Source organism: Centruroides sculpturatus, unplaced genomic scaffold (genome assembly GCF_000671375.1).
Source record: "Centruroides sculpturatus isolate CEXI.00-Female unplaced genomic scaffold, Cexi_2.0 scaffold1634, whole genome shotgun sequence".
Classification (NCBI taxonomy): Eukaryota; Metazoa; Arthropoda; class Arachnida; order Scorpiones; family Buthidae; genus Centruroides; species Centruroides sculpturatus.
In genome coordinates, this window is record NW_019385856.1 from 100815 (window position 1) to 128790 (window position 27976).

The following is a 27976-nucleotide window of genomic DNA, read 5'->3' on the forward strand; positions in this document are numbered from 1 at the left end:
TTAAAAATGTTAAATTAAAAAAGCTGAAATGCATAAATAATAATAATAAAAAGCTCTAATAAAACCACCGATACTCGTAAAACAACTAAAACTTCATTTTGTTTCTAATACTGATATATATATATATAGTTTTCAATTATTTATAAATCAGGAACACAGAGATTCATTTTATCTCTTATTAACAGGTGATATACAATTCTGATATGTTTCTCTGAGGTGAGGTGACATGTTAGGAGATGTTGGTTTTGAAATCTTTGCTTCTTTAACTTTACCGCGAGATTCAATATTTCCTACAGCTAGTACCATACCTTTTAAGTCTACACAATTCTCCATATTCTGATGTTTATTCAGATGCTGAAATACATGTGATGAATTGAAATATTAATTTAATATAATAATTTTAAAATTTTCTTTATGCCATTTTATCTTTCTGGCATCAATTAACTGATTTATAAAATTTCAAAATTTGCTAGTAATATTTCAACAATTTGATATGTTTAACTATTCTTTCAACATCATTACCGTCAACTCATTTTTATTAACAATTTTTCAACAAAATAACTAAATTGTACATAAAAATATAACAAGGCACAAATTACATAACATGGAATGAAAATCGTTCACTTACTTTCTCTTCACAAAAATATGAAATAACTGTGACTAAAAAAAATATATATATAGATAAATGCTAAAAATTATTTTTTTTTAATATTAGCACCCATCCAGATATAAATATGATAAATATTTCTACCAAATTTTTAAAAATGTTAAATTAAAAAAGCTGAAATGCATAAATAATAATAATAAAAAGCTCTAATAAAACCACCGATACTCGTAAAACAACTAAAACTTCATTTTGTTTCTAATACTGATATATATATATATAGTTTTCAATTATTTATAAATCAGGAACACAGAGATTCATTTTATCTCTTATTAACAGGTGATATACAATTCTGATATGTTTCTCTGAGGTGAGGTGACATGTTAGGAGATGTTGGTTTTGAAATCTTTGCTTCTTTAACTTTACCGCGAGATTCAATATTTCCTACAGCTAGTACCATACCTTTTAAGTCTACACAATTCTCCATATTCTGATGTTTATTCAGATGCTGAAATACATGTGATGAATTGAAATATTAATTTAATATAATAAATTAAAATCTTACATGAAATTATATATTAAATTACCTCAAATCCCATCATTTCAGATTTGGGTTCTTTAAATATTAATTCTTTTGTTTCATGTTTTTTCAATGCATATTTTTTTGCATGAGGTCTCAATTCCTTTGGATAAGGAGTGGGAGCTCGAACTAATTTCCCCTGAAACATTGTGAAATTGATTTTTTTTAACAAATAAAATTTGTGGTATGCATATAAATATACATTAAATATTAAAAGATATAAATAAAGAATATTATTTTATATAATATGGTTATAATGCAAAATGAAATTTCAAACTTATCAATAAGCAAATGGTTTAATAAATAATAATTTTTCATTAAAAATTTATATCATATATTTTATTTTAATAGCATTATTTTTTATTTTAAAAACTTTATAAAAATACATCTTTTAAAATACAGTAAGCTTTTTATTAATATGAAGTTAAATAATTTGAATGTTCAACTAATTCAAATTTCATAGATTGTACAGTTATATTAAAATTTAAAATTACATTATATATATTAATTTGAAACTTTAAAAGCCTTCTGGATAATTCAAATAAATAAATTGCATTACACATTATAAATGTTGTGTCATAGATGTGAGAAAGTTGGTTTGAAAAATGATCTATTTGATTTTGCTAGCCATATTTTATTGCATGTCTTCCTTTCTCTACTTTCCCAACTATTAATACAAGGAAGTATTGAAATTGTGTCAAATTTGACCCGCTGGATTATTTGCAAATCTCAATGTTTTGAGACACCACCACCACACCCAAAAAAATTAAAAAATTAAAACAATAAAAAAAATTTCCATGGATATGTGTGTTAGCATCTATTTCATTTAACATCTCAGGATGAAGTAAAGATTAATAAATGAAATTTAACATAATAACTTGTACATAAAGGATATTGAGCTATTAAAGTTTGGTGGTTAAAGATTGATGGGGTGAAGGAATGGAGGTCATATGTCATATCTTGGGTGGGATCAGAGTTAATTTTAATCATTATTGGAATTTATAATATTTTTAAAAACTCATCTCTACACTCAAAATTAAGTACTTTGCGTGTTTATTATAATTAACAATATAAAATGTATTTTTTAAATAAAATTTCATAATAGCCAGGAAAGTTATTCAAGTAATTGCTATATTTTTTAATGCAATGTTAATCATCATTGTCTCAGCACCTTAATATTTATTTCAGCAAATTTTCACTGTTTTAACAGATTTAAATTTTATGACACTTATGTTTATTTTTAATAATTTAATAAATACATATATTTCCTTCCTACTTCTAAAAAGTAAGAAAAACTTATGATGCTTCTTGAAGTTTTATTACTTCATTAGATATTTAATGTTCAAATCATCAAAATAACTAAATTTTTCAGTCCCTGGAATTTAAATTAACAAACGTTTATTTTATAAATTCTGTGATTCATTTATTTTAGCATAATAAAGTTCACATTATTTTTCTAATCCATTTTATATTCAATTTAAATATGTCTAAATGGTATTAGCTTACTATTACTGTTTAAATCAGTCATGAACAACTTGTGGCTGTAAATTCTAATTTGTAGCAGCCCCAGGTTTTGTTAATGTAACTTTTATTTTCCTGTTATTTTCTGCCTTGTGTAATTACGCAACCCTAATTAAGCTGATATTCATGACAAAGAACATTCAAACTTGATAAAGTAATGAGACAAGAATAAACTACATATTATTACTTGAAAAATATCTCTAATTTTTAATTAGATTTATTTAAGAAAAAAACCATATGTATTTATTATGCTGTTTTAAATTAACTTTAGAAATTATTACTGTATTCAATCAGTGGCATAGCGAGGGGGCAAAGTGATGTATCATGCACCAGGCACCAGTTATGTTCGTTACACCACTGTATTTAATAAAAACTTTTATAAAGTAATAATAATAAAACAACACTAGATCTTATTCTTGTTCTGTTAACAAATAAAGGAAATGAATAATTTCTAATTTACTTACAGGCTGATCAAGGTGAGTATCAAAAGCAAATTTTATTTGCTGTCTTTCTTCTTTCAAATGTTCTTCATACAATTCAAAATTCCATCTCCTATCAGCATCTTCTATATTTTTCAGTTAAAACAAGTTATTGAATTCATAAAAATTCATAAGAAAGTAATACAAAATTATACCTCCATCTGAAGAAACTTGAGGAAGCATAAAACATGTCAGCACACGTTGCCCAGTTGACTGATTAAAATCAGACTGAAGTGGTATTAATGGCTTATTCTGTATTAATTATATATAATTTAATTAATATAAATAATCAAAGAAATTTTAATGAATTGGAATTTTAAAAATTTATTTACTTTGATTTTTATAATTTTAATTATCATCACTTCACAATAATTTTAAAAAGACAGAAATATAGAGTTTCTAAATAATTTTAATTAACTTCATAAGATTTATTTTAGAGCAAATAGACTGTAGACAGTTGGAAAAAAACTAAAAGGTTTCTATAAAGAAGAATGTATCTTATAATTTAATATTCCTCTTACTAATCAATTTAATATTCTTAAATAAATGTTAAGTTGATTTCCACTATTATTATTTCTTATTGAATTACAGGAAATACTAAAAAAACTAATTATCTAATATGATCAATATAACATTGTAAAAGGCAACAAAAAAGTAACAAAGACAATAAAAATAACAACAAATCAAGTTGAATTGTCAGTCATTTAATAACAATTTTGTGGCTTGATGAATAATTAAGATCTTTGATCAAGAATTTGAGTTGTCTGTAATTTTACCAGTCACTAAGAGACAATTATCAAAATATATTCATGGTAAATGAACTTTTTTATTTTTAGACTATTTTTTTTTTACTTTCTAATTCACAAATATCCAAATCTCAATTCATAAAAAAATTAATCTTAGTAGCTACTGACATTTTCCTGTTACTATTCTTTTTTTTAGTACTAGATAAGAGCATTAGTTTTTCTTTAAGTTTAAAATTAAGTTTTCTTGTAAGGAAAAATATATGATCTTTTCAAGAGATTTTTAAGAAATTTCATAATTATGAAAGCTTTAAATTTTAAATTTCAATTTTATTTTACTTTTAGGTCTTTTAGTTAAATAATAAATCCACATATCGGAACTATTGTTTACAGACTCAATTCATGACTGGAAATATGGTTACTCTCTTTTGATGAATTCTGCTATCGCTCAATCAATCAATAAAGATCAACTTTCCTTAAACCAAAGTAATTATCATCCCTGGTACACCAACATCTTAAATATCCCTTCGTTCCAACCTTATATATGGTTACCAATAGACCTGAATGTAAAACGATTAATAATTCAACTACGCCTAAATAAATACTCGCTTTTTATTAATAATACTTATATAAATCTTTCAAATACACACTGCCTGCTATGTCAACAAGAGGATTTTTCGGTGCTTCACCTCCTACAAAACTGTCAACCCTTGAATAATATACGTGAAAAATGCAATATCAAAAATATATGCTGTTTAAATTCACCTATTGACTTCAGAAATAAATTAAATAATATTAATAAAAAAGATGCTTACAAAATTTTTAATTTTTTTGTAAAATTTACTGAGAAAATTCTCTGTAATATTTAACCATTGGCTTATCATCACAACTTTAAATCCTAGAAAATGAATTACTAAGACAATTTGTATTTTTTGAGTTGTTTAAAACATCAACTAATGTTATGTTGTTAAGTCAGGTTGACTTACTGATTTATTTTTTTATTATGTTTCTTATTATATAATTATGTAAAATAAAATGTAAAATTATATTACTATATGTATACCCCCCAAAATAGGGGAAATTCCCTTGGAAATAAATTATTATAATGATAATAAATCCACATATTATTTTAAAAATCTAATCTTTTCAACATAGCTTGATTCATAATTTATATGGCCATCATAAATATATGTACAATTAATTTTATGATATTTTTATATAATCTATCATTGTTCTAGATCAGGGTTTCTCAGAAAATATTTTTCCATGGACACATTTGTGTCAGCAGAAAATGACTCATGGACACATTTGAGTAAAAACATAAGCATTTCTTGCAATAGTGTCCACTTTCCTTTGCATTTAAAATCTTATCCAAAATATAGACTTCAGTTAGAAATTGTCCAAAATAGTATATATTTTTATGATAATTAGTGAGTGAAAAGTTAGAAAATCAGCATTCCTGGATTGAAAATTTATACAGAATTGATCTGGTGGCTGCACAAAATTTTTTAGAGGTCATCTATCTATATAACCCATCGAACATGTGTCCGTCCATCCACGTAACAGTATGCCAAAAACAGGCACTAGAGGCGCCCTAGTGATGATTTTAAATTAACAATAAATTATTTTTATTTGTAATTTATTGTTGATATGAGTTTATTATTTATACCACGGAATGGTATAAATAATTATTATATGCCTTGCCTTGCCTTGCCTTATTATATGCCTTGATTAACCTTGCGCCGCATGTTTACAACATCTCGTGACTCAGTGAACTTCATGCATTGACTCACGAGAAATTTGTTGAAAAAAATGGCGGATACATTTAAAATCAAAGTTTACAAGCGAAGGTAAATAAACAAATTAAACTATTTTAAAGTTTTATAGAATGTTTAGTAAGTAGAAATCTAGATCCGTATGATGCAATTGGGACTTCAACAGAGCTGTAGAGCATCTTAGTAGAAACAAAAAAGTCAAAGGAACCATGCCTCATGGGAATTTGTAATGAACGCCCACTAGGGGGCATCCTGGGCTACTAGTATTTGAGAATCCATTCTAGATTTTCACATTCATTTACAGATGAATTTGGAATGTTTTGGGATGGATGACAAGGCGAAAGTTATCACTAACTGGTGGTGGAAGTCTATGGCAAAGGAATCCAAAAGTAGTGTTGCACTACAAGTGCTTTAATTGAAATGATGACTATGTAGAAAAGTAATTGGCCTTGTACTAAAACTTTTTTCTATCATTATTGTTTTTTCTTTTTTTATAGCCAAATATTCTTTACTTTCTGGATGCCTCTCATAAATATGCAAATGTATTTCAGATCATTAAAAAAACGCTAGATTAGCAATTCCCAAAATGGTGCTACTTCTTTGAGGATGGTAGAAGATTCAAGGGGATGCTGGAAGGCAAGGGGTGGTAAGCTAGTTGGAAGACAAGAGGCAGAAATTCTTTTAAAACAAAACATATATAAGAAATAAATGCATTAAAAGGTAGTAATAGTCTGAAAAGTTTGGGAAACACTGCTCTAGATGATAAAATTAGTAGACAGAACAATAAAGGAAAAATATAATTTATACATAATATTAACAATTTTCACATAAACATTGCTTTATATGTCAAGATGAAAATAAAATATTGTTCATATGCATGTTGTTAATACTAGCCTAAGTAGAACCATTTTTATCATAGATAAATAATCAAAGAAATTCATTAAAGTAATGAATTTTATTTCTTATCTAAAATGTTTCAACATCCTTTCATACTCCATCTTCAGCCAATACATATACAGTATATTGACAAAAATATTGTTGTGATATGATCATCTGACAGTAGTAAGAATAATCTTCTTGTTTTATAGTATCAAATTTTAATAAAATTTAAAATATGAGATTATTTATCTATAATTTTAACTCTACTTTTCAATTTGTGTGTTGAAAGATAAACTGTTTGGTGAAATAATAATGAAATATAACTGAAAAAAAATACTCACTTGATTATCTGATAGCCATAATGCTTGAAGATTAATAAGTTTTGCAATACTGAATGGAAGATATTCAAGTTGATTTCCACTTAAATTAATAACTTTTAAATTTAAAATATGTCCAACCTCAGCTGGTATTTCAATTAATTTGTTATCTCTCAAAGACAAAATTGATAATTTTACACAACTTCCTATCTACAAATAAAAAAAATTCTTTATGCATATATAATTAACAGATAAATCTACAAATAACATTCAATACCTGTTATATAAAATATAAAAAAAGTATAGATAATAAAGCATTACCTTTTGACAAAAATCATCTTTTCTTTACAAATACTACATTAAACAATATTATAACTCTATTTTATTTATTTATATTTTAGAATATATTGTAAATTTTCAAACTATATGTTGAACTGTTTGATTACTTAGGTCTTTTAAATCTTATTCACTTAAATTTGAAAATCATGCAGTAATTTAATATACAATAAATTATTATACTTCAATTATAAATATGTAGAAAATTAAATTCTTGATTTCCAAGAATCATTAATAATAATACAGGTATGCACCACTTAATGAGAGGGATACAGTTTGAGAAATACTTCATTAAGCAAACATCATAGACAAAACCTATATGGTACAGTTTTCTACTCAAACTATAAGTAACACAATGATAAATATTTATGTATCTAAACATAGAAACAATACAGATGATTACAAGTTTTTCAGCTTATGGGACCTCTGTCATGTATGCAGTTTGTCATTAAGTAGTGCATACCTGTATTAAAAACCATTATAAAGTAATAGTAAAAGCTGGTATTTGACAAGTATTAGTTTTATTTATTCAATGAAAATTAATTCTATATACATAACTATTCTTATTTCAAATGAAAAACATTGATGATTTTCATTACAAGTTGTCATACCACTAAATTAAAATACAATTTTTACTTCTGTATATTACAAAATTTAATATTGTATTTAACTTTCATACTAATATTTATATACAAATAATGTAAATATATATTTTATTTAAAAATACATAACTTAGTAAAAAAAAACTACATTTGAAATTATTTGAATTTCTTTAAAATATTTTGAACAACAAAACAATTTATTAAAGTAGATCTTAAAATCTATCTTTAAACTTTTATTTTTAATAATAATTATATTTGTGATCATTAATATTAACACTATGTTTGCAATTGCAAATATAATTATTATTAGAAAAACTACAAAAATTATTGTAAAGAATTTTTTAACAGATTATCACTAACTTAAGAGAGATTACTGATAAGCTATTTAGTAGTTAAAAAATGTACTAATGATGATAACATATCATATACATACATAGTGCATAAAAGCATTAACTTTAATACATCATGTACATTCAAAGTATACATACACAGTGTATATCATCATATACAGCCCCCAACTGATTACTTCTTGTTCTCCAAATTAAAATTTGCTTCAAAAAAAAAACAATTTCAAATCAATTTTGGAAATCAAATGGGCTGTATGGAAGAAACAAAACAGCATTCCAAAAAGATCCTTTCATGAGGGCATGCATAAATTATAGAGCATGCAAAAATTTGTATAGATGACGGTAATAGTCAACATTGACTATACAAGGTGCATCTACTAAGTTTAGGGACTGAATTTATAAAAAAGTTTTTAATAGAAATAATTCAATTTATATCAGTCTTCAAAATACGAGGGCTATTTTTTAAATAAGGTCCGTTTGTGAATGAGAGTGAGAATGATATGCAATTGCAGTGTGCATGAGCATCTGCTTTCAGCATGCTTTGTGCATGTTTAGATGCCATTTACATCCGTATCGTTTGTCTGTGTGCTGAGCTGTAAAAGTTTATAATGTTTAAGAAAATTAAGTCGCCCACTGACTGTAAGATACGATCTGTTATTCGATTTCAGCACAAAAGATCATGGTAACTGTCTTTTGGGACAGGAAAGGGACTTTGTTAGTGGATTTTATGCCAAGAGGCACAACAATCAATTCTGATGCTTATTGTGACCTTGAGAAAACTCTGCCATGCCATACAAGGCATGCAGCATGGCCTAATGACTTCCAGCAGCAGGCAGCAGATTTATTTAAAGTCAGAATTAAAATAATTTTTGAGCGGTGTGACAAATGTTTGAAAAAAAAAATGAAAATTATGTAGAAAAGTAGATAAAAGTATGTAGAATATGGGAAAAAATATATTTTAATGATATTTACAGTATTTTTCTTCTTATCAAAAAAACGGACCTTATTTTAAAAAATACCCTTCGTACATTCATCTGTCATCTATACAAATTTTTACATGCTCTTACTATGAAACTTCATTGCTTGGGTGTAGTAAAATCAATAGAGTGAGTGAAATGCATTTAGGGAGATGTAATTGTTTTGTATGGTAATGCCTGACCACGTATGGCAGTAGAGACACCTAAAAGCTGTAAACACAGACTGGTAAATTAAACTGGAATGAAGTGGATTAATGAGGTACAGCAACATAAGAAATCAACAATTTGCCATAGAAGATACCTCATGGGAAGACTTTAAATAGGAAAATGGCCCATATTTAAATGTTAGACAAGTGAAGAAAATCTGGAAAACTCCATGTGGCTAGCCTGTTGGTGAGGCATAAATCCATGACCAGTGTTCAATGATTTTATCTACTTGGCTACTGATGAGCAGGATTGGTAAATTCTCTCATGTCTTCTTTAGTCCAAATCTCTTCTGATCAACTTCTGTTTGGACCAATGAAGAAATTCCTTAAACAAAATACTTTAACAAAGATACTGAGTTGAAGATTTCCATTTATCTGTGATTCTATAACCAGTCAAATGAGTTTTAAAACATATGCAAATATAAAATGATGATATATTAGGATAATTGTATAAATTGTTTGGTGATTAAATTAAGAATTAGAGACAAAACTGTAGTCTATATAGTGTTAAAGTAAAAACATTGTTTATTTATTTATTTTGCAAAATATTAATTCAATGCAAAGACTTTTCAACCCACGCATATAACAACATATTAGCAACCAATTATTCATAATTTAATGTGTTATTTTTGTTAGTCAGCTCTGTACTAACAAAAACCAAAGAAACAAAGCAATTATTTTATTATGACATTGTCACAATGTCATGCTGCAATTTTTAATTTATTTAATTTAAAATATATGCTCTTGATCTCAAATTAGTAGTGTCTTGCCCCTGTACATCATACTTTTCCTGTTAGCAACAGAGTCATGCTGGTCATCTAACTCCTTTTACAGAAAGACTCTTGAATTGAAATGGTATGACTTTTGATGCAAACCATAAGTTCATATATAGTTAATTGTGGCCTCCTGCCCCTAAACATTCCATATCTGGTCTCGATTTTCATCTATCTAATTCTGTTCTTGAGACTAACAAAGGACAGAAAAATGCCAATGGGAATTTATAGGTCTACAATTTTTTTCAAATTGCAGCCTAAAAATTGATTCCTTAATTATGTTAGATTAATTGCAGTAATGAGAATTATTATTAGGTACAAATTATAAGATTCTAAACTTTAATTAAATATTTATACTAAATATTTTAAAACATATCATCATATCTTTATATATGAAATTTTTTTTAAATTTTCATATACAAAGATATATTTAAATATAGAATACAATAAAGATAAATAATCATATAATATTTATTATATGTATGGAATCAGAATATTTCTTTATCTTATACTCTGATTACAAATAGCTATGTGAATTATTTTTTTTTATTATTAATAGATTTAATTATGCATAATACAATGAATAACTGATAATAGTAATAAATTAAAATAATTTCTGTTGTATAAATTATAGTTTAAAACATTGATTCATAATAAAAATAATATAAAATAGATACCTCAGCAGGTAATTCAACTAGAACATTATCATCAGCAAACAATGAATGAAGACTTCGTAATAAACCAATACTTTCAGGAAGATATTCCAAATCATTCGAATTAATAATGAGTTCTTCTAATTTATATAATCTAATTTTTAATTAAAAATAATAATTTTTACAAATAAGCTTCCGAATAGCATGTAAAATTTATTACTTAATATAGTCAAGTAAATAATAATAGAATTTATCAAATTATAAAGCATTATATTATTAACAGTTGCAAAAACTTAAATGTATTAAATTTTTAATAAAAAATATGACATTAAAAAATAATATATGAACATTTACAATACATATTTAAAAGATATATGTATAACGAAGCAATAAATATTTTTAAGTATAAAATTATAAATGTACAAAAAAATGTAATTATACAGCCTTTCCAAAGTTTATATCATCATTTTTACCATTTTAAGATTTATTTCTGGTTAGACTATTATTTATACTTAATGAAAGAATATCAGAAAATTATAATAAGATAAAATTAACAAAATCAAATAATAAGTACCTTATAAAATTAATCTTTTGAATACAGTATCAAATAACAAAAAATATTTAATGATCTGAGAAATATTTAATTAAAACTACTGTTTTTCATTTTCTTTATAAATTATCATCAGATTATGTATTTTTTAAGGAACATAAAAGAATTCAATATAAAAATATTGTTTAAATTTGAAAAAGTCCAAGCAAGCAAAATATAAATCTTAATGAAAATGAAAATTAAGTCACACTGATAGTTACTGACTAAATAAATATTTATATATGTTACTGTGAAAGACCAAAATTAGAGAATGTCGACACATACAAAATACGTCAGTGAAAGTCCGAATATTTGGTTATATTATTATACATTTGAACAATTGCCGGTGTATGTCAACAAGCACAGATAAGCTTCGGTGGAGGTTGAAATGACACCTGAGAAGCCGATGTTGACAGAGAGACGACAGTCTGTTGCCAAATCCTTTGTGGGTAGCCGAAGGTAGGACAAGGTCTTTTGATCCCGTGAAGTGGGGATCAGTTTGTCAGATTGAGCAGCAGAGGACGAGAGGGATTGTCGGTAAGGCATCAGCGATATCCGAATAAAAGACACCATTAACAGATCACGTTCGTGACCACGTAATAACATAATCCGTTTGTAATTTGTAAAGAAAAGTTACTTTCTATAGATGAGATTTCTTCTCATGAAATATCACTGAGAAGCAGCTGCAGCTAATTCAAAAAGTGGAGGGCAAGGTATACACGCTGTCATTTCAAAAAAAAGTGTTCCACGAATAAATGCAGTTGTAAAAGCAAGGGACTCTTGTGCAATTCAAAAATAAGATTGTATAATGTTAATCACACAATTTATGTGTAAGTTTATTATTGTATTATTTTCTTTAATGGTTAAGAATGTACTGTTCATTTTAGGTTCAACAGTTTGTTTACATGTGCTGTTACTTAAGCTTTCTCCTATTTTCACATATTAAAATGTTGCATTTTTCTCTTAACGTAATAAAAATATTTTTATTCAACATTCACCATCAGTGCATGCTGACTGTCGACATTTGCCGGTGTAAGTGAGAAATAATGATATTTAGCAAATATTTTGTACATACACAAAACAACTGTGTGAATGCTGACATTTGCCAGATATCAATCATTCACAGTAACATATATGCTCAATATGTATACATTATTAGTGAGTGATAGGATAAATAATTAAAAAAACAAATAGTATTTCTTATGAGCAAATGCACTTGGATCTCCAATGCTTGTTATAAGAGTTTGCATTAAAAAAAAAAACAAAAAAGGAAAAGAAAATAACAGTTTATTATTACTTTTTATTTGCAGAAGAATTGAATATTTTAAATTATGATTAAACTTTTTAAAATTTTATTTACATTTATTTGTATAATACAACTACCAAATATTGCATTCAGACAAATTAATTTATTGCTAGTATTAAATTTTTGCATAATTAATAAAACTTAGTTATATAAAAATATTAAAAGAGTAATTCAGATAAATATTTACCTTCCAATACTTTGTGGTAAAGAAACAAGTCGATTCTCATCAATTTTTAAAACTGTCAACTTTTTTAGATTTCCTGTGTAAAGAATTCAAGTTTTTATTTAAAAATGAAATTTTTTAAAATCAAATACAGTAAAACCTGTCTATGGCAACCACCCACGGTTCTTTCAAAAAGTGGTCTTTTAGGCAGGTGGTCGTCAAATACAGGTGGTGCCGTAATACCGTATTTCTGTACGTATTTTGCACACTTTTTAGCCATTTCTACTAAGCAAAACTCGAGGCGAGCAAAAATAAGCGAATTTTTTCAACGATAGGGCTATATTGGTATTGTATTTTATTCTTATCGGATAACCCGATTTACAGGAATCGTCATGATATTATGACAGATTTAATACCAATATTTTAAAGATTAATACAATACTCGCATTTTCTCGATTATAATGCACACTTTCTTTTTTTTTCCGACTTAATTAATTCGACTCAGTTCTTTTCGTTCGCTCCTCAGTTACGTGTATTACGTCATCAATATACAAGCGCGTCCTATCTCTCCATCACTTTGCTTTTGGTTTTCGTTAGTTTAATCTTATTTTAACTTTAAAAATACTGTATTTTTTAATATTTAATATTTTCTTAATTAATTAAGTACAATAAGAAAAATTATTAATTAATAATAAAACGATTTTATTATTTTTTCTCATTATACGATTTCATTACAATCGCGGAATCGAAAAAGGAAGTAAAACTGATTTTTGCATTAATGCGTTTATTGTTTTTTGAATATTTTGCCTGCGAAAATTACTTGGATATTATTTTTCTAAAAATATCGTGGAAATAAGGTAGGTTGATACAGAAACTATTTATCGCACGTGTACTGTATATGAGCTTCAAAATAAATAAATAAAAATAGATTTTATCAAACGATGAGATCAGCCGATTAATTGTATCGTGTACAATATTTTACACCCCCAAGGAAAATACTGTAGGTCTAGGGTAAAATAAATTTTGTTTTCCCACAGTTAAACTTCGCCGCTAATTGCTGTTGTGATAACTTTAATACGATCTTCTAACGACAGCACTTTGCATTTCGGACATTTTCCAACAAACTGAAATGAATTTCCTTTGTTGCTAGACTAATTTATTAACACCTGCACCTAATTTCAAGGGTGGGAGAAGTGCCCGGGATGGGTTCGAACGAGAGTTTAGACTAATTCATTATATTAGGAGGTGGAAACGTTGTTGAGATGGGTTCTTACAATAGTTTAGACCAGATACATTCGCGAAAGTGGTCGCTTATTACAGGTGTTGTATGTTGTTTCGGACCAAAAATCGGTGCCCGCGGTCGCGTTACACAGGTGGTCGTTTAATACAGGTAACTTATACGAAGACTCTATGGATAAACTATTCCGTGCCAGAAATTTTTGCCCGTTTTGGCAGGTGCCCGTCGAATGCAGGTGGTCGCCTAAGCAGTTTTCACTGTATATTTAAAATAAATTTTTTCTCATTTTCTTCAAAAGCTTCTTTCATAATATTTCTCAATTCATTGCAGAGTTAGTATTCTACAATAAATCAAGAAATTTTTATTTTCTTTGTTTTTTTGACATTTTAAAAACATTTTAAATTATTGAGTAATAGAGATTAATTACAAAAATAATTTTATTATTTTTTATCTATTTTACAGCTATTCAAGACTATCAAATGTTTTTTCTTACCTATTCTATCTGGAAGCTCTTTTAATCTGTTTGTTGATAAACTCAAATCAACAAGTGATGTGCAGCCATCTATTTCAGGTGAAATTTCATATATCTTATTTTTACTTGCATCTAAATGGCTTAATTTCTTCAAATTACCTAAAAACTGTTCAAACATAATATGTAATTTAAAAATATATACAAAATTATATTTTAAACAATTAAAAACATTTAAAACATACTGAAGGAAGAGCAATAATATTATTACAATCACACCATAATTCAACCAGTTTCTTCAGATTTCCAATTACTTCTGGCTGTAAAACAATTTATAATTAATATATATAATTTTATCTATGTCATTTGTTTTCATATAAAATTAATATACAATTTCAAAAAGTAGTTATTGAAAATAAACTAAATATCCTCAAAAATAAATATGAAATAAAAACCAAAATATATGTTTGAAATAACTCAAGTCAAATTATAAAATTGTATAACAATGTGTAGTTAAATTTTAATAAAACAATAAGTGAAATTCTTCAATCACTCTTTGAGAAATTTTGTTTGTTTTCATCTGATTTAATTTGATAATATTTTTGGAAGAAGTTAATTAGATATGCAATTTTGAGTTACATATATCTCAAAATTGCATATCTATTTAAAATAATTTCTTTATAAATTTTCCCAATTACAATAAAACCTGCCATTTGTGATCACTCTTGGGGAAAGTCAGAAGTGGTCACAAAACAGAGGATGTCACTTATAACCTTTATTTCAATTTACATCTATACTAATATTATAAAGAGGTAATGTTTGTAAGTATGTATGTAAGTTTGTTTGCAGCAGGTAATCTCCGAAACTACTCATCCGATTTCAAAAATTCTTTCACCAATATTTAGAATGAAACCTCAGGGTGGACATAGGCTGTATATTATTCCATTAAACATTCATATAAATTAAAATATATAATCTAGGTTAAGGCTTTTACGTCCAACAGATGACGCTATGAGTACGACGCCCTAAGTTTGCTTTTCTGTGAGGCATTATGCTTTTCTGTGAAAATGAACTAAAGCAGATCATCTTCTATCTATCTGTATAAATAAAAATGTAATGTTCGTTTGTTCCTACTGATTCCTTTGAAATTTTGACACAACGCTGCATTCGAATATGCACATGTTTTTATATAATATATGTGTCGAAATTCCTCCCACTGAAGGGAGATGGTTAGGATTAAGGCTTACCATAAAGAACTCTGCTTCTATTTATACTATTTTAGATGCGGTTTTTTGCGTTTTTGATTGCGTTTTAATAGGGTACGTCAACAGAATGTACACTAAGAAGGGACTTTTCGATATTCCCTTGTGGGAAAGAGGGACAGAATTAAGGCTTACCATAAAGAACTTGGCTTCTATTATATTATTTTAGATGCAGGTTTTTGCGTTTTTGATTGCGTTTTAATAGGGTACATCAAGAGAATGTACACTAAGAAGAAATTTTTCAAAAAATTTCCCCCCACGGGGGAAGTGTTATACATTTATAATAGATACATTTTGAGCCACAACAATGCATGGCGGGGTCTGCTAGTTATTAAATAATTTGAAACTTACAAAGACAAAAAGGATGTTTATTCAAAATTTAAAATATTTTAAGCAGTTTATTAAAGATCAGCTTTCAATAGCAGTTTTTTAATGATAATATTACAGTTTAGTCAAAAACGTTTTGAGCATTATTAATAGCTTTATTTAGTAAATCAAATTAATCAATTTTGAATATCATTCTGTGAGTGTCTTTGATATTCAGAGTAATGTAGCCTGATTAAGAATTTTGAATAAGGTTAAATGTTAGTTATTAAAAAATTTGTGCTGGAATTTACAGTTGTTTACAATTCTGTTAAAGAATCTAAGTTGCTAGCCACCCTAATCCATTTATTACTGTACAGAAATTACATTTCATTGGTTAATGATAATCATAATAGCATTCCCAGAAACAGTGCTGGATTGCCAGCTAGGTACATAAGAATATGCATAGGAGCCTCAAAACTGAAAAAAAATGAAAATAATTTTCCTGTTGCAATTGTATATAACTTATAGATAATTCTATAGCTACAATTAGACACTATTAGTTTATGATGTCATAAAATTATGCAAAGGGACCAAGAAGATCTTAATTCACTAATGCCTGGAAATAGAACAAAGAAAATTACCTCCATATAACAGAAATTGCATTGAAATAACTGCATGCCTAGACTCTTGCAAATGATCACATATCAGAGGCTAATTTGTATGAAAGGGAACAAAAACATACCATCACATACTGAAGATGTGGCTGTATGAGCTGCTCACAAAATACAGGTTTATGTCCCATTTAAATCAATGGAAAAATTTTGAGGAATTTTTCTGCTGATCACAAATGAAATGGTGCAAAATAACAATGGTCACAAAGAGAGGTTTTATTGTATTTCTTTCCCAATTTCATTTCCTAAAGTGTAATGAGCTCAATTTTGTAGGCATTTAAATAAGTATTATAAAATTACATCAAAAATAAAATGGTTAATTTTAATTATTCATTATTTAAAAATTACCCTGTAAAGCAATTTTTTGCAGTATTATATACTATTACATATGAGAATAGCATCTGATCCAACTATTTTCTTATTATGAAATCAATGAAGAGTTTGTATTAATGTTTGAACAATGAACATATTAAATATTCTGTATAGCATTTACAGTTAAATTGTATTTTACATTCAAAATAATTACTGTACACAAATGTTAAAATAAATATAACTCAGTAATTATTATGAATGTAAGATAAAAATTTAAAAACATATTTAAAATAAAATTGTCATTTTTATTTGGCAATTCCTTAAAGTTTCTATCTAAAGTCCATTTCATAAAATGTTCTATTAGAATAATAAAGAGACAATGTCATAAGTTATAATAAGTATTTAACAAAGTTAATTAATGAGAAATATTTTCATTCTTAACATAGTTTATTAACTATCATAAAAATATGAAATACTAGCAGACCCCGCCACGCGTTGTTGTGGCTCAAAATGTATCTATTATAAATGTATAACACTTTCCCCATGGGGGGAAATTTTTCGAAAAATTTCTTCTTAGTGTACATTCTCTTGACGTACCCTATTAAAACGCAATCAAAAATGCAAAAACCCACATCTAAAATAGTATAAATAGAAGCAGAGTTCTTTACCATAAACCTTAATCCTAACCATCTCCCTTCAGTGGGGTTGAATTTTGACACGTATATTATATAAAAACACGTACGTATTCAAATGCAGCGTTGTGTCAAAATTTCAAAGGAATCAGTAGGAACAAACGAACATTACATTTTTATTTATATAGATAGATAGAAGATGTTTCGCTTTAGTTCATTTTCACAGAAAAGCATAATGCCTCACAGAAAAGCAAACTTAGGGCATCGTACTTAGGGCCCGTAGTGCCATCTATTGGACGTAAAAGCCTTAACCTAGGTTATATATTTTAATTTATCTGAATGTTTAACAGAATAATATACAGCCTATGTCCACCCTGAAGTTCCATTCTAAATATTTGAAAAAATTTTTGAAATCGGATGAGTAGTTTCAGAGATTACCTACTGCAAACAAACTTACAAACATTACCTCTTTATAATATTAGTATAGATTTCATGAATATTAATTAATAAGAAAAAACTAACAATTCAGTGTAACTACTGATAAAACTAAGCATTAACTTGAATATAGATTTGATAATTTAATCTAACAGAATCATACAAGTGATGTAATTCAGCCTATTTAAAAATCATATTAAAGATTATAAAAGACATTAATAACTTTGTATGAAAAAGAACAAAGTTTTTTCAAAAGCTTGAGACATCTGAAATTCAAAAAACTGTATTTAAATTATTTGTGTAATCACGAGATATAAAAAAATTCATGCATTTTAAAGTAAACCATAAAATACTTCAATCTACAATTAAGATTTCAATTAAGATTTTAAGATTTATTTTGAATTTGTTGTTCATGAAAGCTTTTAAAATGTTTTCTTACTAAATTCTTACCAAAGTATATAAAATGTTTTCTTACCAATTCTGTGAAATCATTTTGACCAATATCTAAACGAATGAGTTCTGTCAATCTAGCAATAGACTTTGGAAGTACTTTCAAGTGATTTTCTCTCAACTCCAATATACGTAAGTGTGAAAGTCTAAAAATAAAATAATTATATCATTAAAGATAAAAAAAATAACAATTTTTATTTGTTCAAGAAACATTTTTATTCAAAAATCAACTAATAATACTTAAATTAAAAATCTTATATCATATATTCTTTAAAATATTTATATATAATTCATTTTCTTCAAGATAAAATAATAAAAGAACTTTTTTTGAGAAATAAACCCCAAAATCTTGATTATAAGCTGTGGCCTATGCAAGGTTATATTTGTAAAATTCATCATATGCAGCCTATGCACAAATGTAAAACAAAAATCTATAAATTTCAAATTTTTTTCAAAAATAAGTAATGCTAACTTAGAATAATAATAGATTTATGAGTAAAATGCTTAAAATAATTATTCTTAAATATTTTACATTTTTTAAAAATTATCTTGACATAATATTTATACATAAATATTTGATTTACCTTCCAAAATTAGCAGGTAAATATTCCAACAACGTATCATTTAAATATAATTCTTCTAAATTAATCAACTGTGTAAAACCTTCTGGAAGTCTGAATAAATATAAAGTACTCTTTTTAAATAATAAATGTAACTTAAATTTTAATCTTCAATTTGTACTACTAAAATTGTTACTAAATTTTTTAAATATCAATAAATTAAAGATTATCATATTAAATATGTATATGATTAAATTATAATATATTCACAGATAAAATAATTACAGATAATATACATACTTGCCTAAAGGATTAACACTTGCTTCAATAATTGTAAGGCACTTGCAACCTTTAATATTGTCAGGAATTTCAAGTATTCCTTTACAGAAATAAAATTTTAAAAGTTAAATGATTATGAATATATTTTAAAAATTTGATAAGCATTTTTTAAATAACAAAAAAAGAATTTACATCATATAAACTTAATCAAATAATACAATCAAAAAGAAGTAGAATATAGAAGTAAATCATTTTTATTACCAAAATACTATCAAATTATCCCAGTTCATTATCAGTTAAATTTGGAACAAGCTTATTTGAACTGGTCTAATTCAAAAGTCTCTCTGATAATAAAATATATTGACTTCAATATTTCAGTCTGTTTCTTATTATGATTATTGCATCATTATTTCTTGTTTTAAGTGTTTATTAAATAATATATTTATATGTACAGTAGAGTCCTGAAAACTCAGCCTAATGTGGACCGAAGGGTGGTGGCAGAGTTTGTGAAAATGCCAGGTTATCAGGAATGTGGTTGAAAAAGAATAAGTACGAGTGCTTCCTCAGAAAATACTGTACTGTACTTGCTTGAGAATACATTAGAGAATAAACTGCCCAAATACCCTTAAACAAAGGAAAATTATATACTTTATGAAGGCACAAAGCCTTTACTACATGAAAATGAAAATTAATGAATACACAGTGTACAGTAATTTACCAGAAGACAGACCTCAGAAAAATACTTTATGAAGCATAAAGCTGTCTGTAATGAAAATTAACTAGTCGACTTTGCAAAAACTGGCTACTTTTTTTTAAAGAAATGCGTAATGTCCTGTTGTCTTCCACAATGCACTCTGCATTTTGCTGCTTCATCACGAAGATGACAAAGGAACAGTAAGTCCATTACCGACACACCTTGTTGTTCAAAATACTGAAATGCAGTTTTGACAGTCTTTAGTCCCTCACTATGTGATATTTTAGAAGCTTGTATGGTGGAGTCCTCAACGTCAACGTCTTCATCATTTTCCGACATATTTTCATTATCTGTGACAGCAGCAATAATTTCTGCATCGGACATAATGTCTTGCTAGGTATCATTCTGGAACCACTGTTCAATGTCATTTTTATCGGCTTCTGCACATCCAGGAACTCTTTTCAGGAGGTCAAGTAAGTTTACATTTTCTGCATCATCATGTTCAATGAACTCATTTCCCTCATAATCAAGGCGTTTTCACCAGAAACGAACTAGTGTTAATGACTCTAACTCATTCCAGACATCTGTCACCCAGCCAACAACATCCGATAGGTTAATTTTCTTTAAGTTCTGGATAAGACCTTGACCATCATCGTTTGCAGAAAGAAGGGAAAATAACAGCTTGCGCCGAGTTATCTAGACTGCTGGGTTATCGGGACTCTAATGTATTATTTAATTTTTAATTAAAAATTATAACAATTTATAGAGTGCCTGCAAAGACATCACACACTCAAGTTACTAACTTAAAACTTTAATCTAATAATCAGACTTTACAATTAATTATATCAGAATATTAATAAATTAAAATTATTTAATTTGGTAATTTTAATAATTTATTAATTTTAAGTTTGTTTAAGTTTTCATAATAGTAAATTAATGATAGTACCAAATAAATTTAAAAATTAGTTTTACATTCTTGAAACCATGTTGATAATTATTTTTGTCGTTTTGAACACCATCTAGTGTAAATATACAAACACTAGGCAATCTTCACAGGTACATATATCAACTAAAAATTGAATAAATTTAAAATGAAGATTGCCTAGTGTTCATGTATTTACACTATATGGTGTTCAAAACATTAAAAATTAGTAATGAACTAGTAATTTGAATTTTTTTTTAAAGTATTATTTGAATTACAATTTCATAATCTTAAACAATTCATGTATCATTTATCAAACAGATCTATTTTATAAGTTACTACTTTATTACAAAAATTATGTAACTTATGTTAATAGTACATCTTTAAAACAAAAGCAAAAGGTCAATTCAGAAGCCAAGATTACAAAGGTTATGCATAACCTTTGGCACTCAACAGTTTGGATAATAAAGTAATAGGTAATACTTTTTAACTGTTTATTCTATAGAAAATACCAAATAGATGTTCAAATGACATTAAATATACCTTCTCTTCTAAAAGAATAAAGATGTATTTTTATTAAAAGTTTTGATGCACAGCCAAAAATGGCAGTCATAACAACTTGGCTACTGCAACTGCTCTTTTCTTTAAAATTGTGTATGAATAATTCTTGAAAAATATTTTAATACATTTACCATTTTTACTGATGTTAAGTTCTTCTAAGTTTATGAGAGAAGCAATAGCCGGTGGTAATGATTTTATATCATTGTCACTTAAGGATAATATTCGAAGTCCATGGCAATGAAATAATGGCTAAAAATTTAATATATTAAAATTTATGTCATCAATAATTACAAATAATGAATTCTTAAAATCTTAGCTTAAATATTAGATTTTTATATCAGTAGTTTTAAATAAAATGTTATGTTATTATAATTTTAACATAAACAGGATGTTGCAAGATGATTTACCCTGATGTTTTCTTGCATAATTTCATGTTTTTCAATTAAGTAACTGAAATTTTCTGGAGAAATAAGTTATTATTTAAATCATAGATATAAAAAATAATAAAAGTAAGCTAAATATTGTAGTTATCTTGTCATAATTTCTAAATTTGTCAAATCAAATTGCTTCTTCTACAATTTAAAAATTATTATTTTCTATGAAGTACAAATACAGAAAAAGAATCATTGAAATTCTTTGATAACAGAATTACAGATCCAAAAATACAATATTGTTGTTTCATATTAATCACTCAGAATATCAATTATTTCTTAGAAATGGCTCCTGAAGGCTTTAATTTTATAGTTGTTACAGTTTTCTTTGATATTATTTCAAAGAAATTTATAAACATTACCAAATGAAACATTTGTGTTAATGCTAACAGCCAATATGTTAACAATATTTACATGAAATCATGATCTAATAGCAATTAACATCAAAACAGTGCTGATTAGATGGCTGTGCTGATAAAGGCATCAGGCTTCAGATCCAGAGCAGCAGGCTGGAACCAACTCCAGACAAACAACTGCAGGAATTTTTCATTAACCATCTAACTCATATATGTTAAGTCCCATCTCTCACTACTCATTGACTATTGTAGGACTAGTAACCATTTTTGGTACTATTCTTTCCATCAGAACAAGGAAATAAAGATAGTAATTAATAGCAAAAACTTATTAATTTTAGAAACTTTCCTATTACATACTTCATCACATGCATGGAAAATATGGAAACAGAAGAAACTAAAAATCTATACATTTACATAAAACAGAATTTCAAAAAATCAAAACATAGGTTATATGTTTTAATTTTTTGAAATTCTATTCTATTCCATGACCTAAAAATGACTATTAAATGATGATCAAAAATAATTTGTATATACAGTGGAACCTCCATTATCCGGATTTTCGATTATCCGGATTGTTCAAAATAAACAAAAATTTTACGAATTTGCTGATTTGCACTTGGCAAATTATGACACTGTTTATGTACGTGATGGAATGCATAACTTTTTTGTTTCAACAATGTCTCACCCAGCACAGTGGTCGTAAACTCTTAAATATATTTTACATAGTAATAAAAATATAACTTGACATACGTATTTATAAATAATTTATTTTCAAATTACATCATTTCTATGACCAAGGGCGGCGTAAGGCATGGACGACGTGGGCCACCGCCTATGCCTTGCGGTCCGAAGGGCCTCGCGCCTCAAAGGTTTATGCATTACTTAAAAACCGTGAACGCGATGAAAAAATTTTGCTCGTCATAAAACGATAAATAGTTTGTCAAATTTTTATTCATAAAAATGCAGTTTCAACTGCTTTTTATTTCATAAAATCTGTCTTCTTGTGCTACCAGAGGGCCTTTTAAACAATAGGTAGTCTGTTAGCATTGGTCAGTAGTAGTCCAAATTCAATACGAACATTTGTTTCTTGAAAATTTGATCACGATTTAAATACAGTATTTACTTTTAATATTACCAATATGTCATCGAAAAGAAAACATGTTGTATTATCATTAAAAGACAAATTAAAGTATTTGTTTTGATTATCCAGATTTTTCCTTATCCGGACTACCTTCATCCCCAATTAGTCCGGATAATCGAGGTTCTACTGTATATATATATATATATGTATATGTAAAAACAAACTTATTTGTTTTTGTGCAAAAAAAAATAAAAAATAACTTTAATTGTAGAAAATGCAATGTAATTAGGCAAATTTAAAAATCAGAAACCATATTAACAATTATGACGTTTAACTTATTTTTATCATTGCATTTTATATCTAAAATCCTTTAATGTATATTAATTTCCTCAAAAAATTTTGTAAACTTAATACTGCAAGAAAAATGCATAGTTAAATTAACCTGCAACATTTTATATACTGCTATTTCTGAAAATATATTAAATATTTAGCTTTATAATTAATGAGGTAATAAACAAAAGCAATAGGGAAGTCACGGCTGACGTTTTCATCGCAAAAACACATATGTTGGACATTCAGCGTTGCCTTCCTGTAAGCCTAGAAGTTTGACAATGGTGTTTGGAACATCAACGGAATCATGCTCAACGTTCCAAATGCCATTGTCAAACTTCTAGGCTTACAGAAAGGCGTCACTGAACATCCAATGTACATGTTTTCACAATGAAAACATCAGCTGCAACCTCTCTAATATATAAAGGAAATAAATTGAAAATACCCGTGGAAGATCACAAATCTGATTGGCATCTAAATGCAATTCTTCCAATGTTCTTTCAAAACTAAAAACTTCATTAGGTACATCTTCCAAATTGGAATGACTATAATCCAAGTGTCTAATATCATCATTTTCTGCATATAAACATGGGCAGTGTTGTAAAATTGGTGACATCATTACCTAAAAATATTCAAAAAGTTAAATTTGAAAAGGGGCATAAAAAATATTTTTAAATATATTTAATATATTTAAACTTTTTTTTATATTTTTGTCATAGTAGCTATACTATACATATATGTACTGTACAGTACAGTGTAGTTACTAAAATCACTCACAACACTATTTTAGCATTAAAAAAAATTATTTCATTAAAAGTATTAAAAACTTATCAATTTATTAAAACAAAAACACTGCTGTAATTCTTGAAATGCACTCATATTTTATTCTTATGATCTCAAAGAATTTTAGTTAATTTCTAAATTTTCACAACAGCACAAAAAATTACAAATATGTATTTATTTTCATTTTAATAATGATAAACTATTATAGTGAAGTTTTATCATTTTTTATACACTGTTTATTAAAATATTTAATGCATATTAAAGATTAATATTTTCTTAAAATTTTAAAATTTAATTTAAAATTCTTGAGCATACAATTTTAAACAAGTTTATTTTGATTTTTTCTGCTTTTTTAAATATTTTTTTATTTTAGAATTTAAAATATTAAGTATCATAAAATTCATTTTAAGAAAAATGGAATAATAGATTTTAATAAAATGATCATTTTTGTTTTTAATTATTTTATGACTTTAAAAAAAATTGTTAATTCTTAATTATTTTGAATAAAGATTATTGTTTTAATAAGAATTAAGTGTTCTAATAACTAAAAATAAATTTTCTTAATAGTAGTAGTAGTAGTAGTAGTAGTAGTAGTAGTAGTAGTAGTAGTAGTAGTAATTATAGTAGTAATAAATATCTTGCATTATTATTATTGTTATTAATTAATCCTAGTAGTAATAGTGCAAGATATTTAATATTATTTCAATATATATTAAAATAACAGCCAAATACTTAATCTGAATTACAGAATATAAATTCATTTTTTACTTTATGTCTATTTTTAAGATTTTCCATTTAAAATTAAATGAAACACCTATGCAAATGATTAACAGATTATTTGTTCAGCAGATTTACTGAGTAACTGCTTACCATTAACAATGCAAAAATAAAATAATTTATTAATAAAATACTCAAACTCATGCAAAAGAAAGTAAAATTTTAAACAAAAATTCTTGTATCTTTTATAAACATTAACTTTTCAAGAATAATATTAATAGATTGTAAGTTTAAAAATAAAATGTGATAAAATGATGATTAATTTTCCTTAATAATAAGTGATAATCATCTTTAGTAAAATTTTTTGTTTTAAATTTTTGTAATTTATTAGAACTACCAAAAGAAAAGCAAAATATGTTAACATTATTGTTCAAATTGATTTTATATAAAACACTTGTCACATAGAATGGTTTGTCTTAATTAATGCATCATGCATTGGTATTTATATTTTTAAATATATTTTACACAAAAATATAAAATAACCTTTTACCTTTTTTTGTTAGAAAATTTTGTATGATTATCTTAGTCTTGAACTTTGTCATTAAGATTATCTAAAATAATATTTTGTATCCTTGGTAATTTCATTATAAAAGTTTAAAATTGACTTATATGTAACATTTGAAAAATTTTTGAATATTTAAAAAAAAAATTGAAACATCTATTTACGACATTAAAATATGATATGTTTGACTATGTGCCAAATAACTATTTTTGAAAATCAGAAGTAAATATTTGAAAATTTTCTTAAATATCTAGATTGCAAGAAAAATTAGTACTTATTATTTATATGATACATTTTAATTTACTATATTTTTACTTTTCTACATCTAAATTATTTATTTTTACAAAAATTAATAAAACAATATGTAAAATAATTGTAACTATTAACAAGAATCCAAATGTTTTATTATAAAAATTCTACATTTTATTATTTAAGCAACTAATTAATCTTACTTTAAGGCCATGTAATCTAAACTATATCAGTGTTGATATTTGTAGTTGCTTAAAAAATTCAGTACATAACTAAGAATATAAAAAAAATCTATTTACTTCACAAAAAAAATATCAAAACATACTAAAAATGCTTAAGGAGCCAGAAAAAGTTTTAATTATAGACTGATTAACATTTTTGGAATAGTTTCAATTCCATCCTTGGAACTGACTGATATAAATAATGCTCCGAACTAAAAATAGCAATCAAATATTAATTCTTAATTAATAGCTGATATACTACAAAATTGCAATGAGATTATAGAATTAGATTCTAAAAAAACATATATAGATAGGTGTATAAAGACTGTTACTTAAAAAAGAATAAATTTAATACAAACAAAAACCAAAATTATATTATGGTTTTTGTTTTATTCAAAACAAAAACCATAATACAATTTTGTAACATCAAACATCTATCTACAAGTTAAATTATTTTTGAGCTAGAATAAAAATTATTATTTATTCTTGCCTAACAGTAAATCAAGATTATAAATATTTAACAATAACAAGCATAATAATATGTTGGATAATATTACCAACTTTATTATTCATTTAAATATCTTTTTACTCAGAATGTATTGGTAAGTGTAATTATTTTGTCATATTAACATTATCATCATTATAAAATTTAACATAATTTATAACTTTGTACTTCTTAAACTTGATTGATATCATATGATTCACTAATTACTAAAGATTACAAACAACAATTTAAAAAATTTTCCACTTGGCTTAAATTTCTGATTATAAAATAATTTGCTACAACTTTTAACATGTCATTGTAATAAGCATAACATGTCATTTTAATAAGCATAACATAAAAAAAAGTTTTTATCTTTGTTTATTGATAATCAATGCAACTTTTTCCCATGTATTTTATTTAAAATCATGAAAATTGTGTATTTTGCATATATCATTTAATGTACTTTCAAAGAAAATACACATTTTCATGTATTTTATATCAAAAATACATGAAAATTGTGTCTTTTATGTATATTTTAAATGTACTTTCAAAGAAAATACACGATTTTCATGAATTTTATATCAAAAATACATGAAAATTGTGTCTTTTGTGTATATTTTAAATGTACTTTCAAAGAAAATACACAATTTTCATGAATTTTTAATAAATTTACAATTATTTACACGAAAAATGTGCATTTTCTTCCATGTAAATTAATGTGCACTTTCTTAAAATCATAAGAAAATGCACTTTGATTTGATGTAAGCAAAGTTAAAAAAATAAAAGAAAATATATTAAAATAAGAATAATATATGATGAAACTGTTGAATATTTATCTGTTGCATTAAATAAATCCATAAATGGTGATCAAATCATAAAATCTGTTTGTTTACACACGAAATTAGTTTAATTAATGAATATATTTGTAATATAACTGGTGTATGATTATTCATATTTTAATTGAGAAATAAAAATGTTCATACCACCCAATGACGACGAAAACGCGAATTTTACAAAAGAACTTTTGATGTTCATCGATAATTCTTGTTTTTATAAGAAAAAACAATTGTTATTTTCTGAACTAAAAAGTAATTCTGCAAAGAAATTTATAAATAGCGCCAC

At 26.0% G+C, this 27976-nt stretch overlaps 1 protein-coding gene across 1 annotated transcript; it reads right to left on the reverse strand.

Annotated features, from left to right (window-relative positions):
• Window positions 1–395: 395 nt before the first annotated feature.
• Window positions 396–27976, reverse strand: LOC111642543 (erbin-like). The gene is made up of 15 exons (XM_023388891.1): window positions 27838–27976; window positions 24284–24460; window positions 21772–21889; window positions 19485–19563; window positions 19209–19298; window positions 18650–18770; window positions 14802–14876; window positions 14581–14725; window positions 12875–12947; window positions 10817–10946; window positions 6923–7108; window positions 3340–3436; window positions 3170–3270; window positions 1192–1323; window positions 396–1112 (listed from the first exon to the last, which is right to left on the reverse strand). Exons 2-15 carry the CDS (start codon window positions 24455–24457, stop codon window positions 927–929), a joined length of 1707 nt encoding a protein of 568 aa, XP_023244659.1. The 5' UTR covers window positions 24458–24460; window positions 27838–27976; the 3' UTR covers window positions 396–926.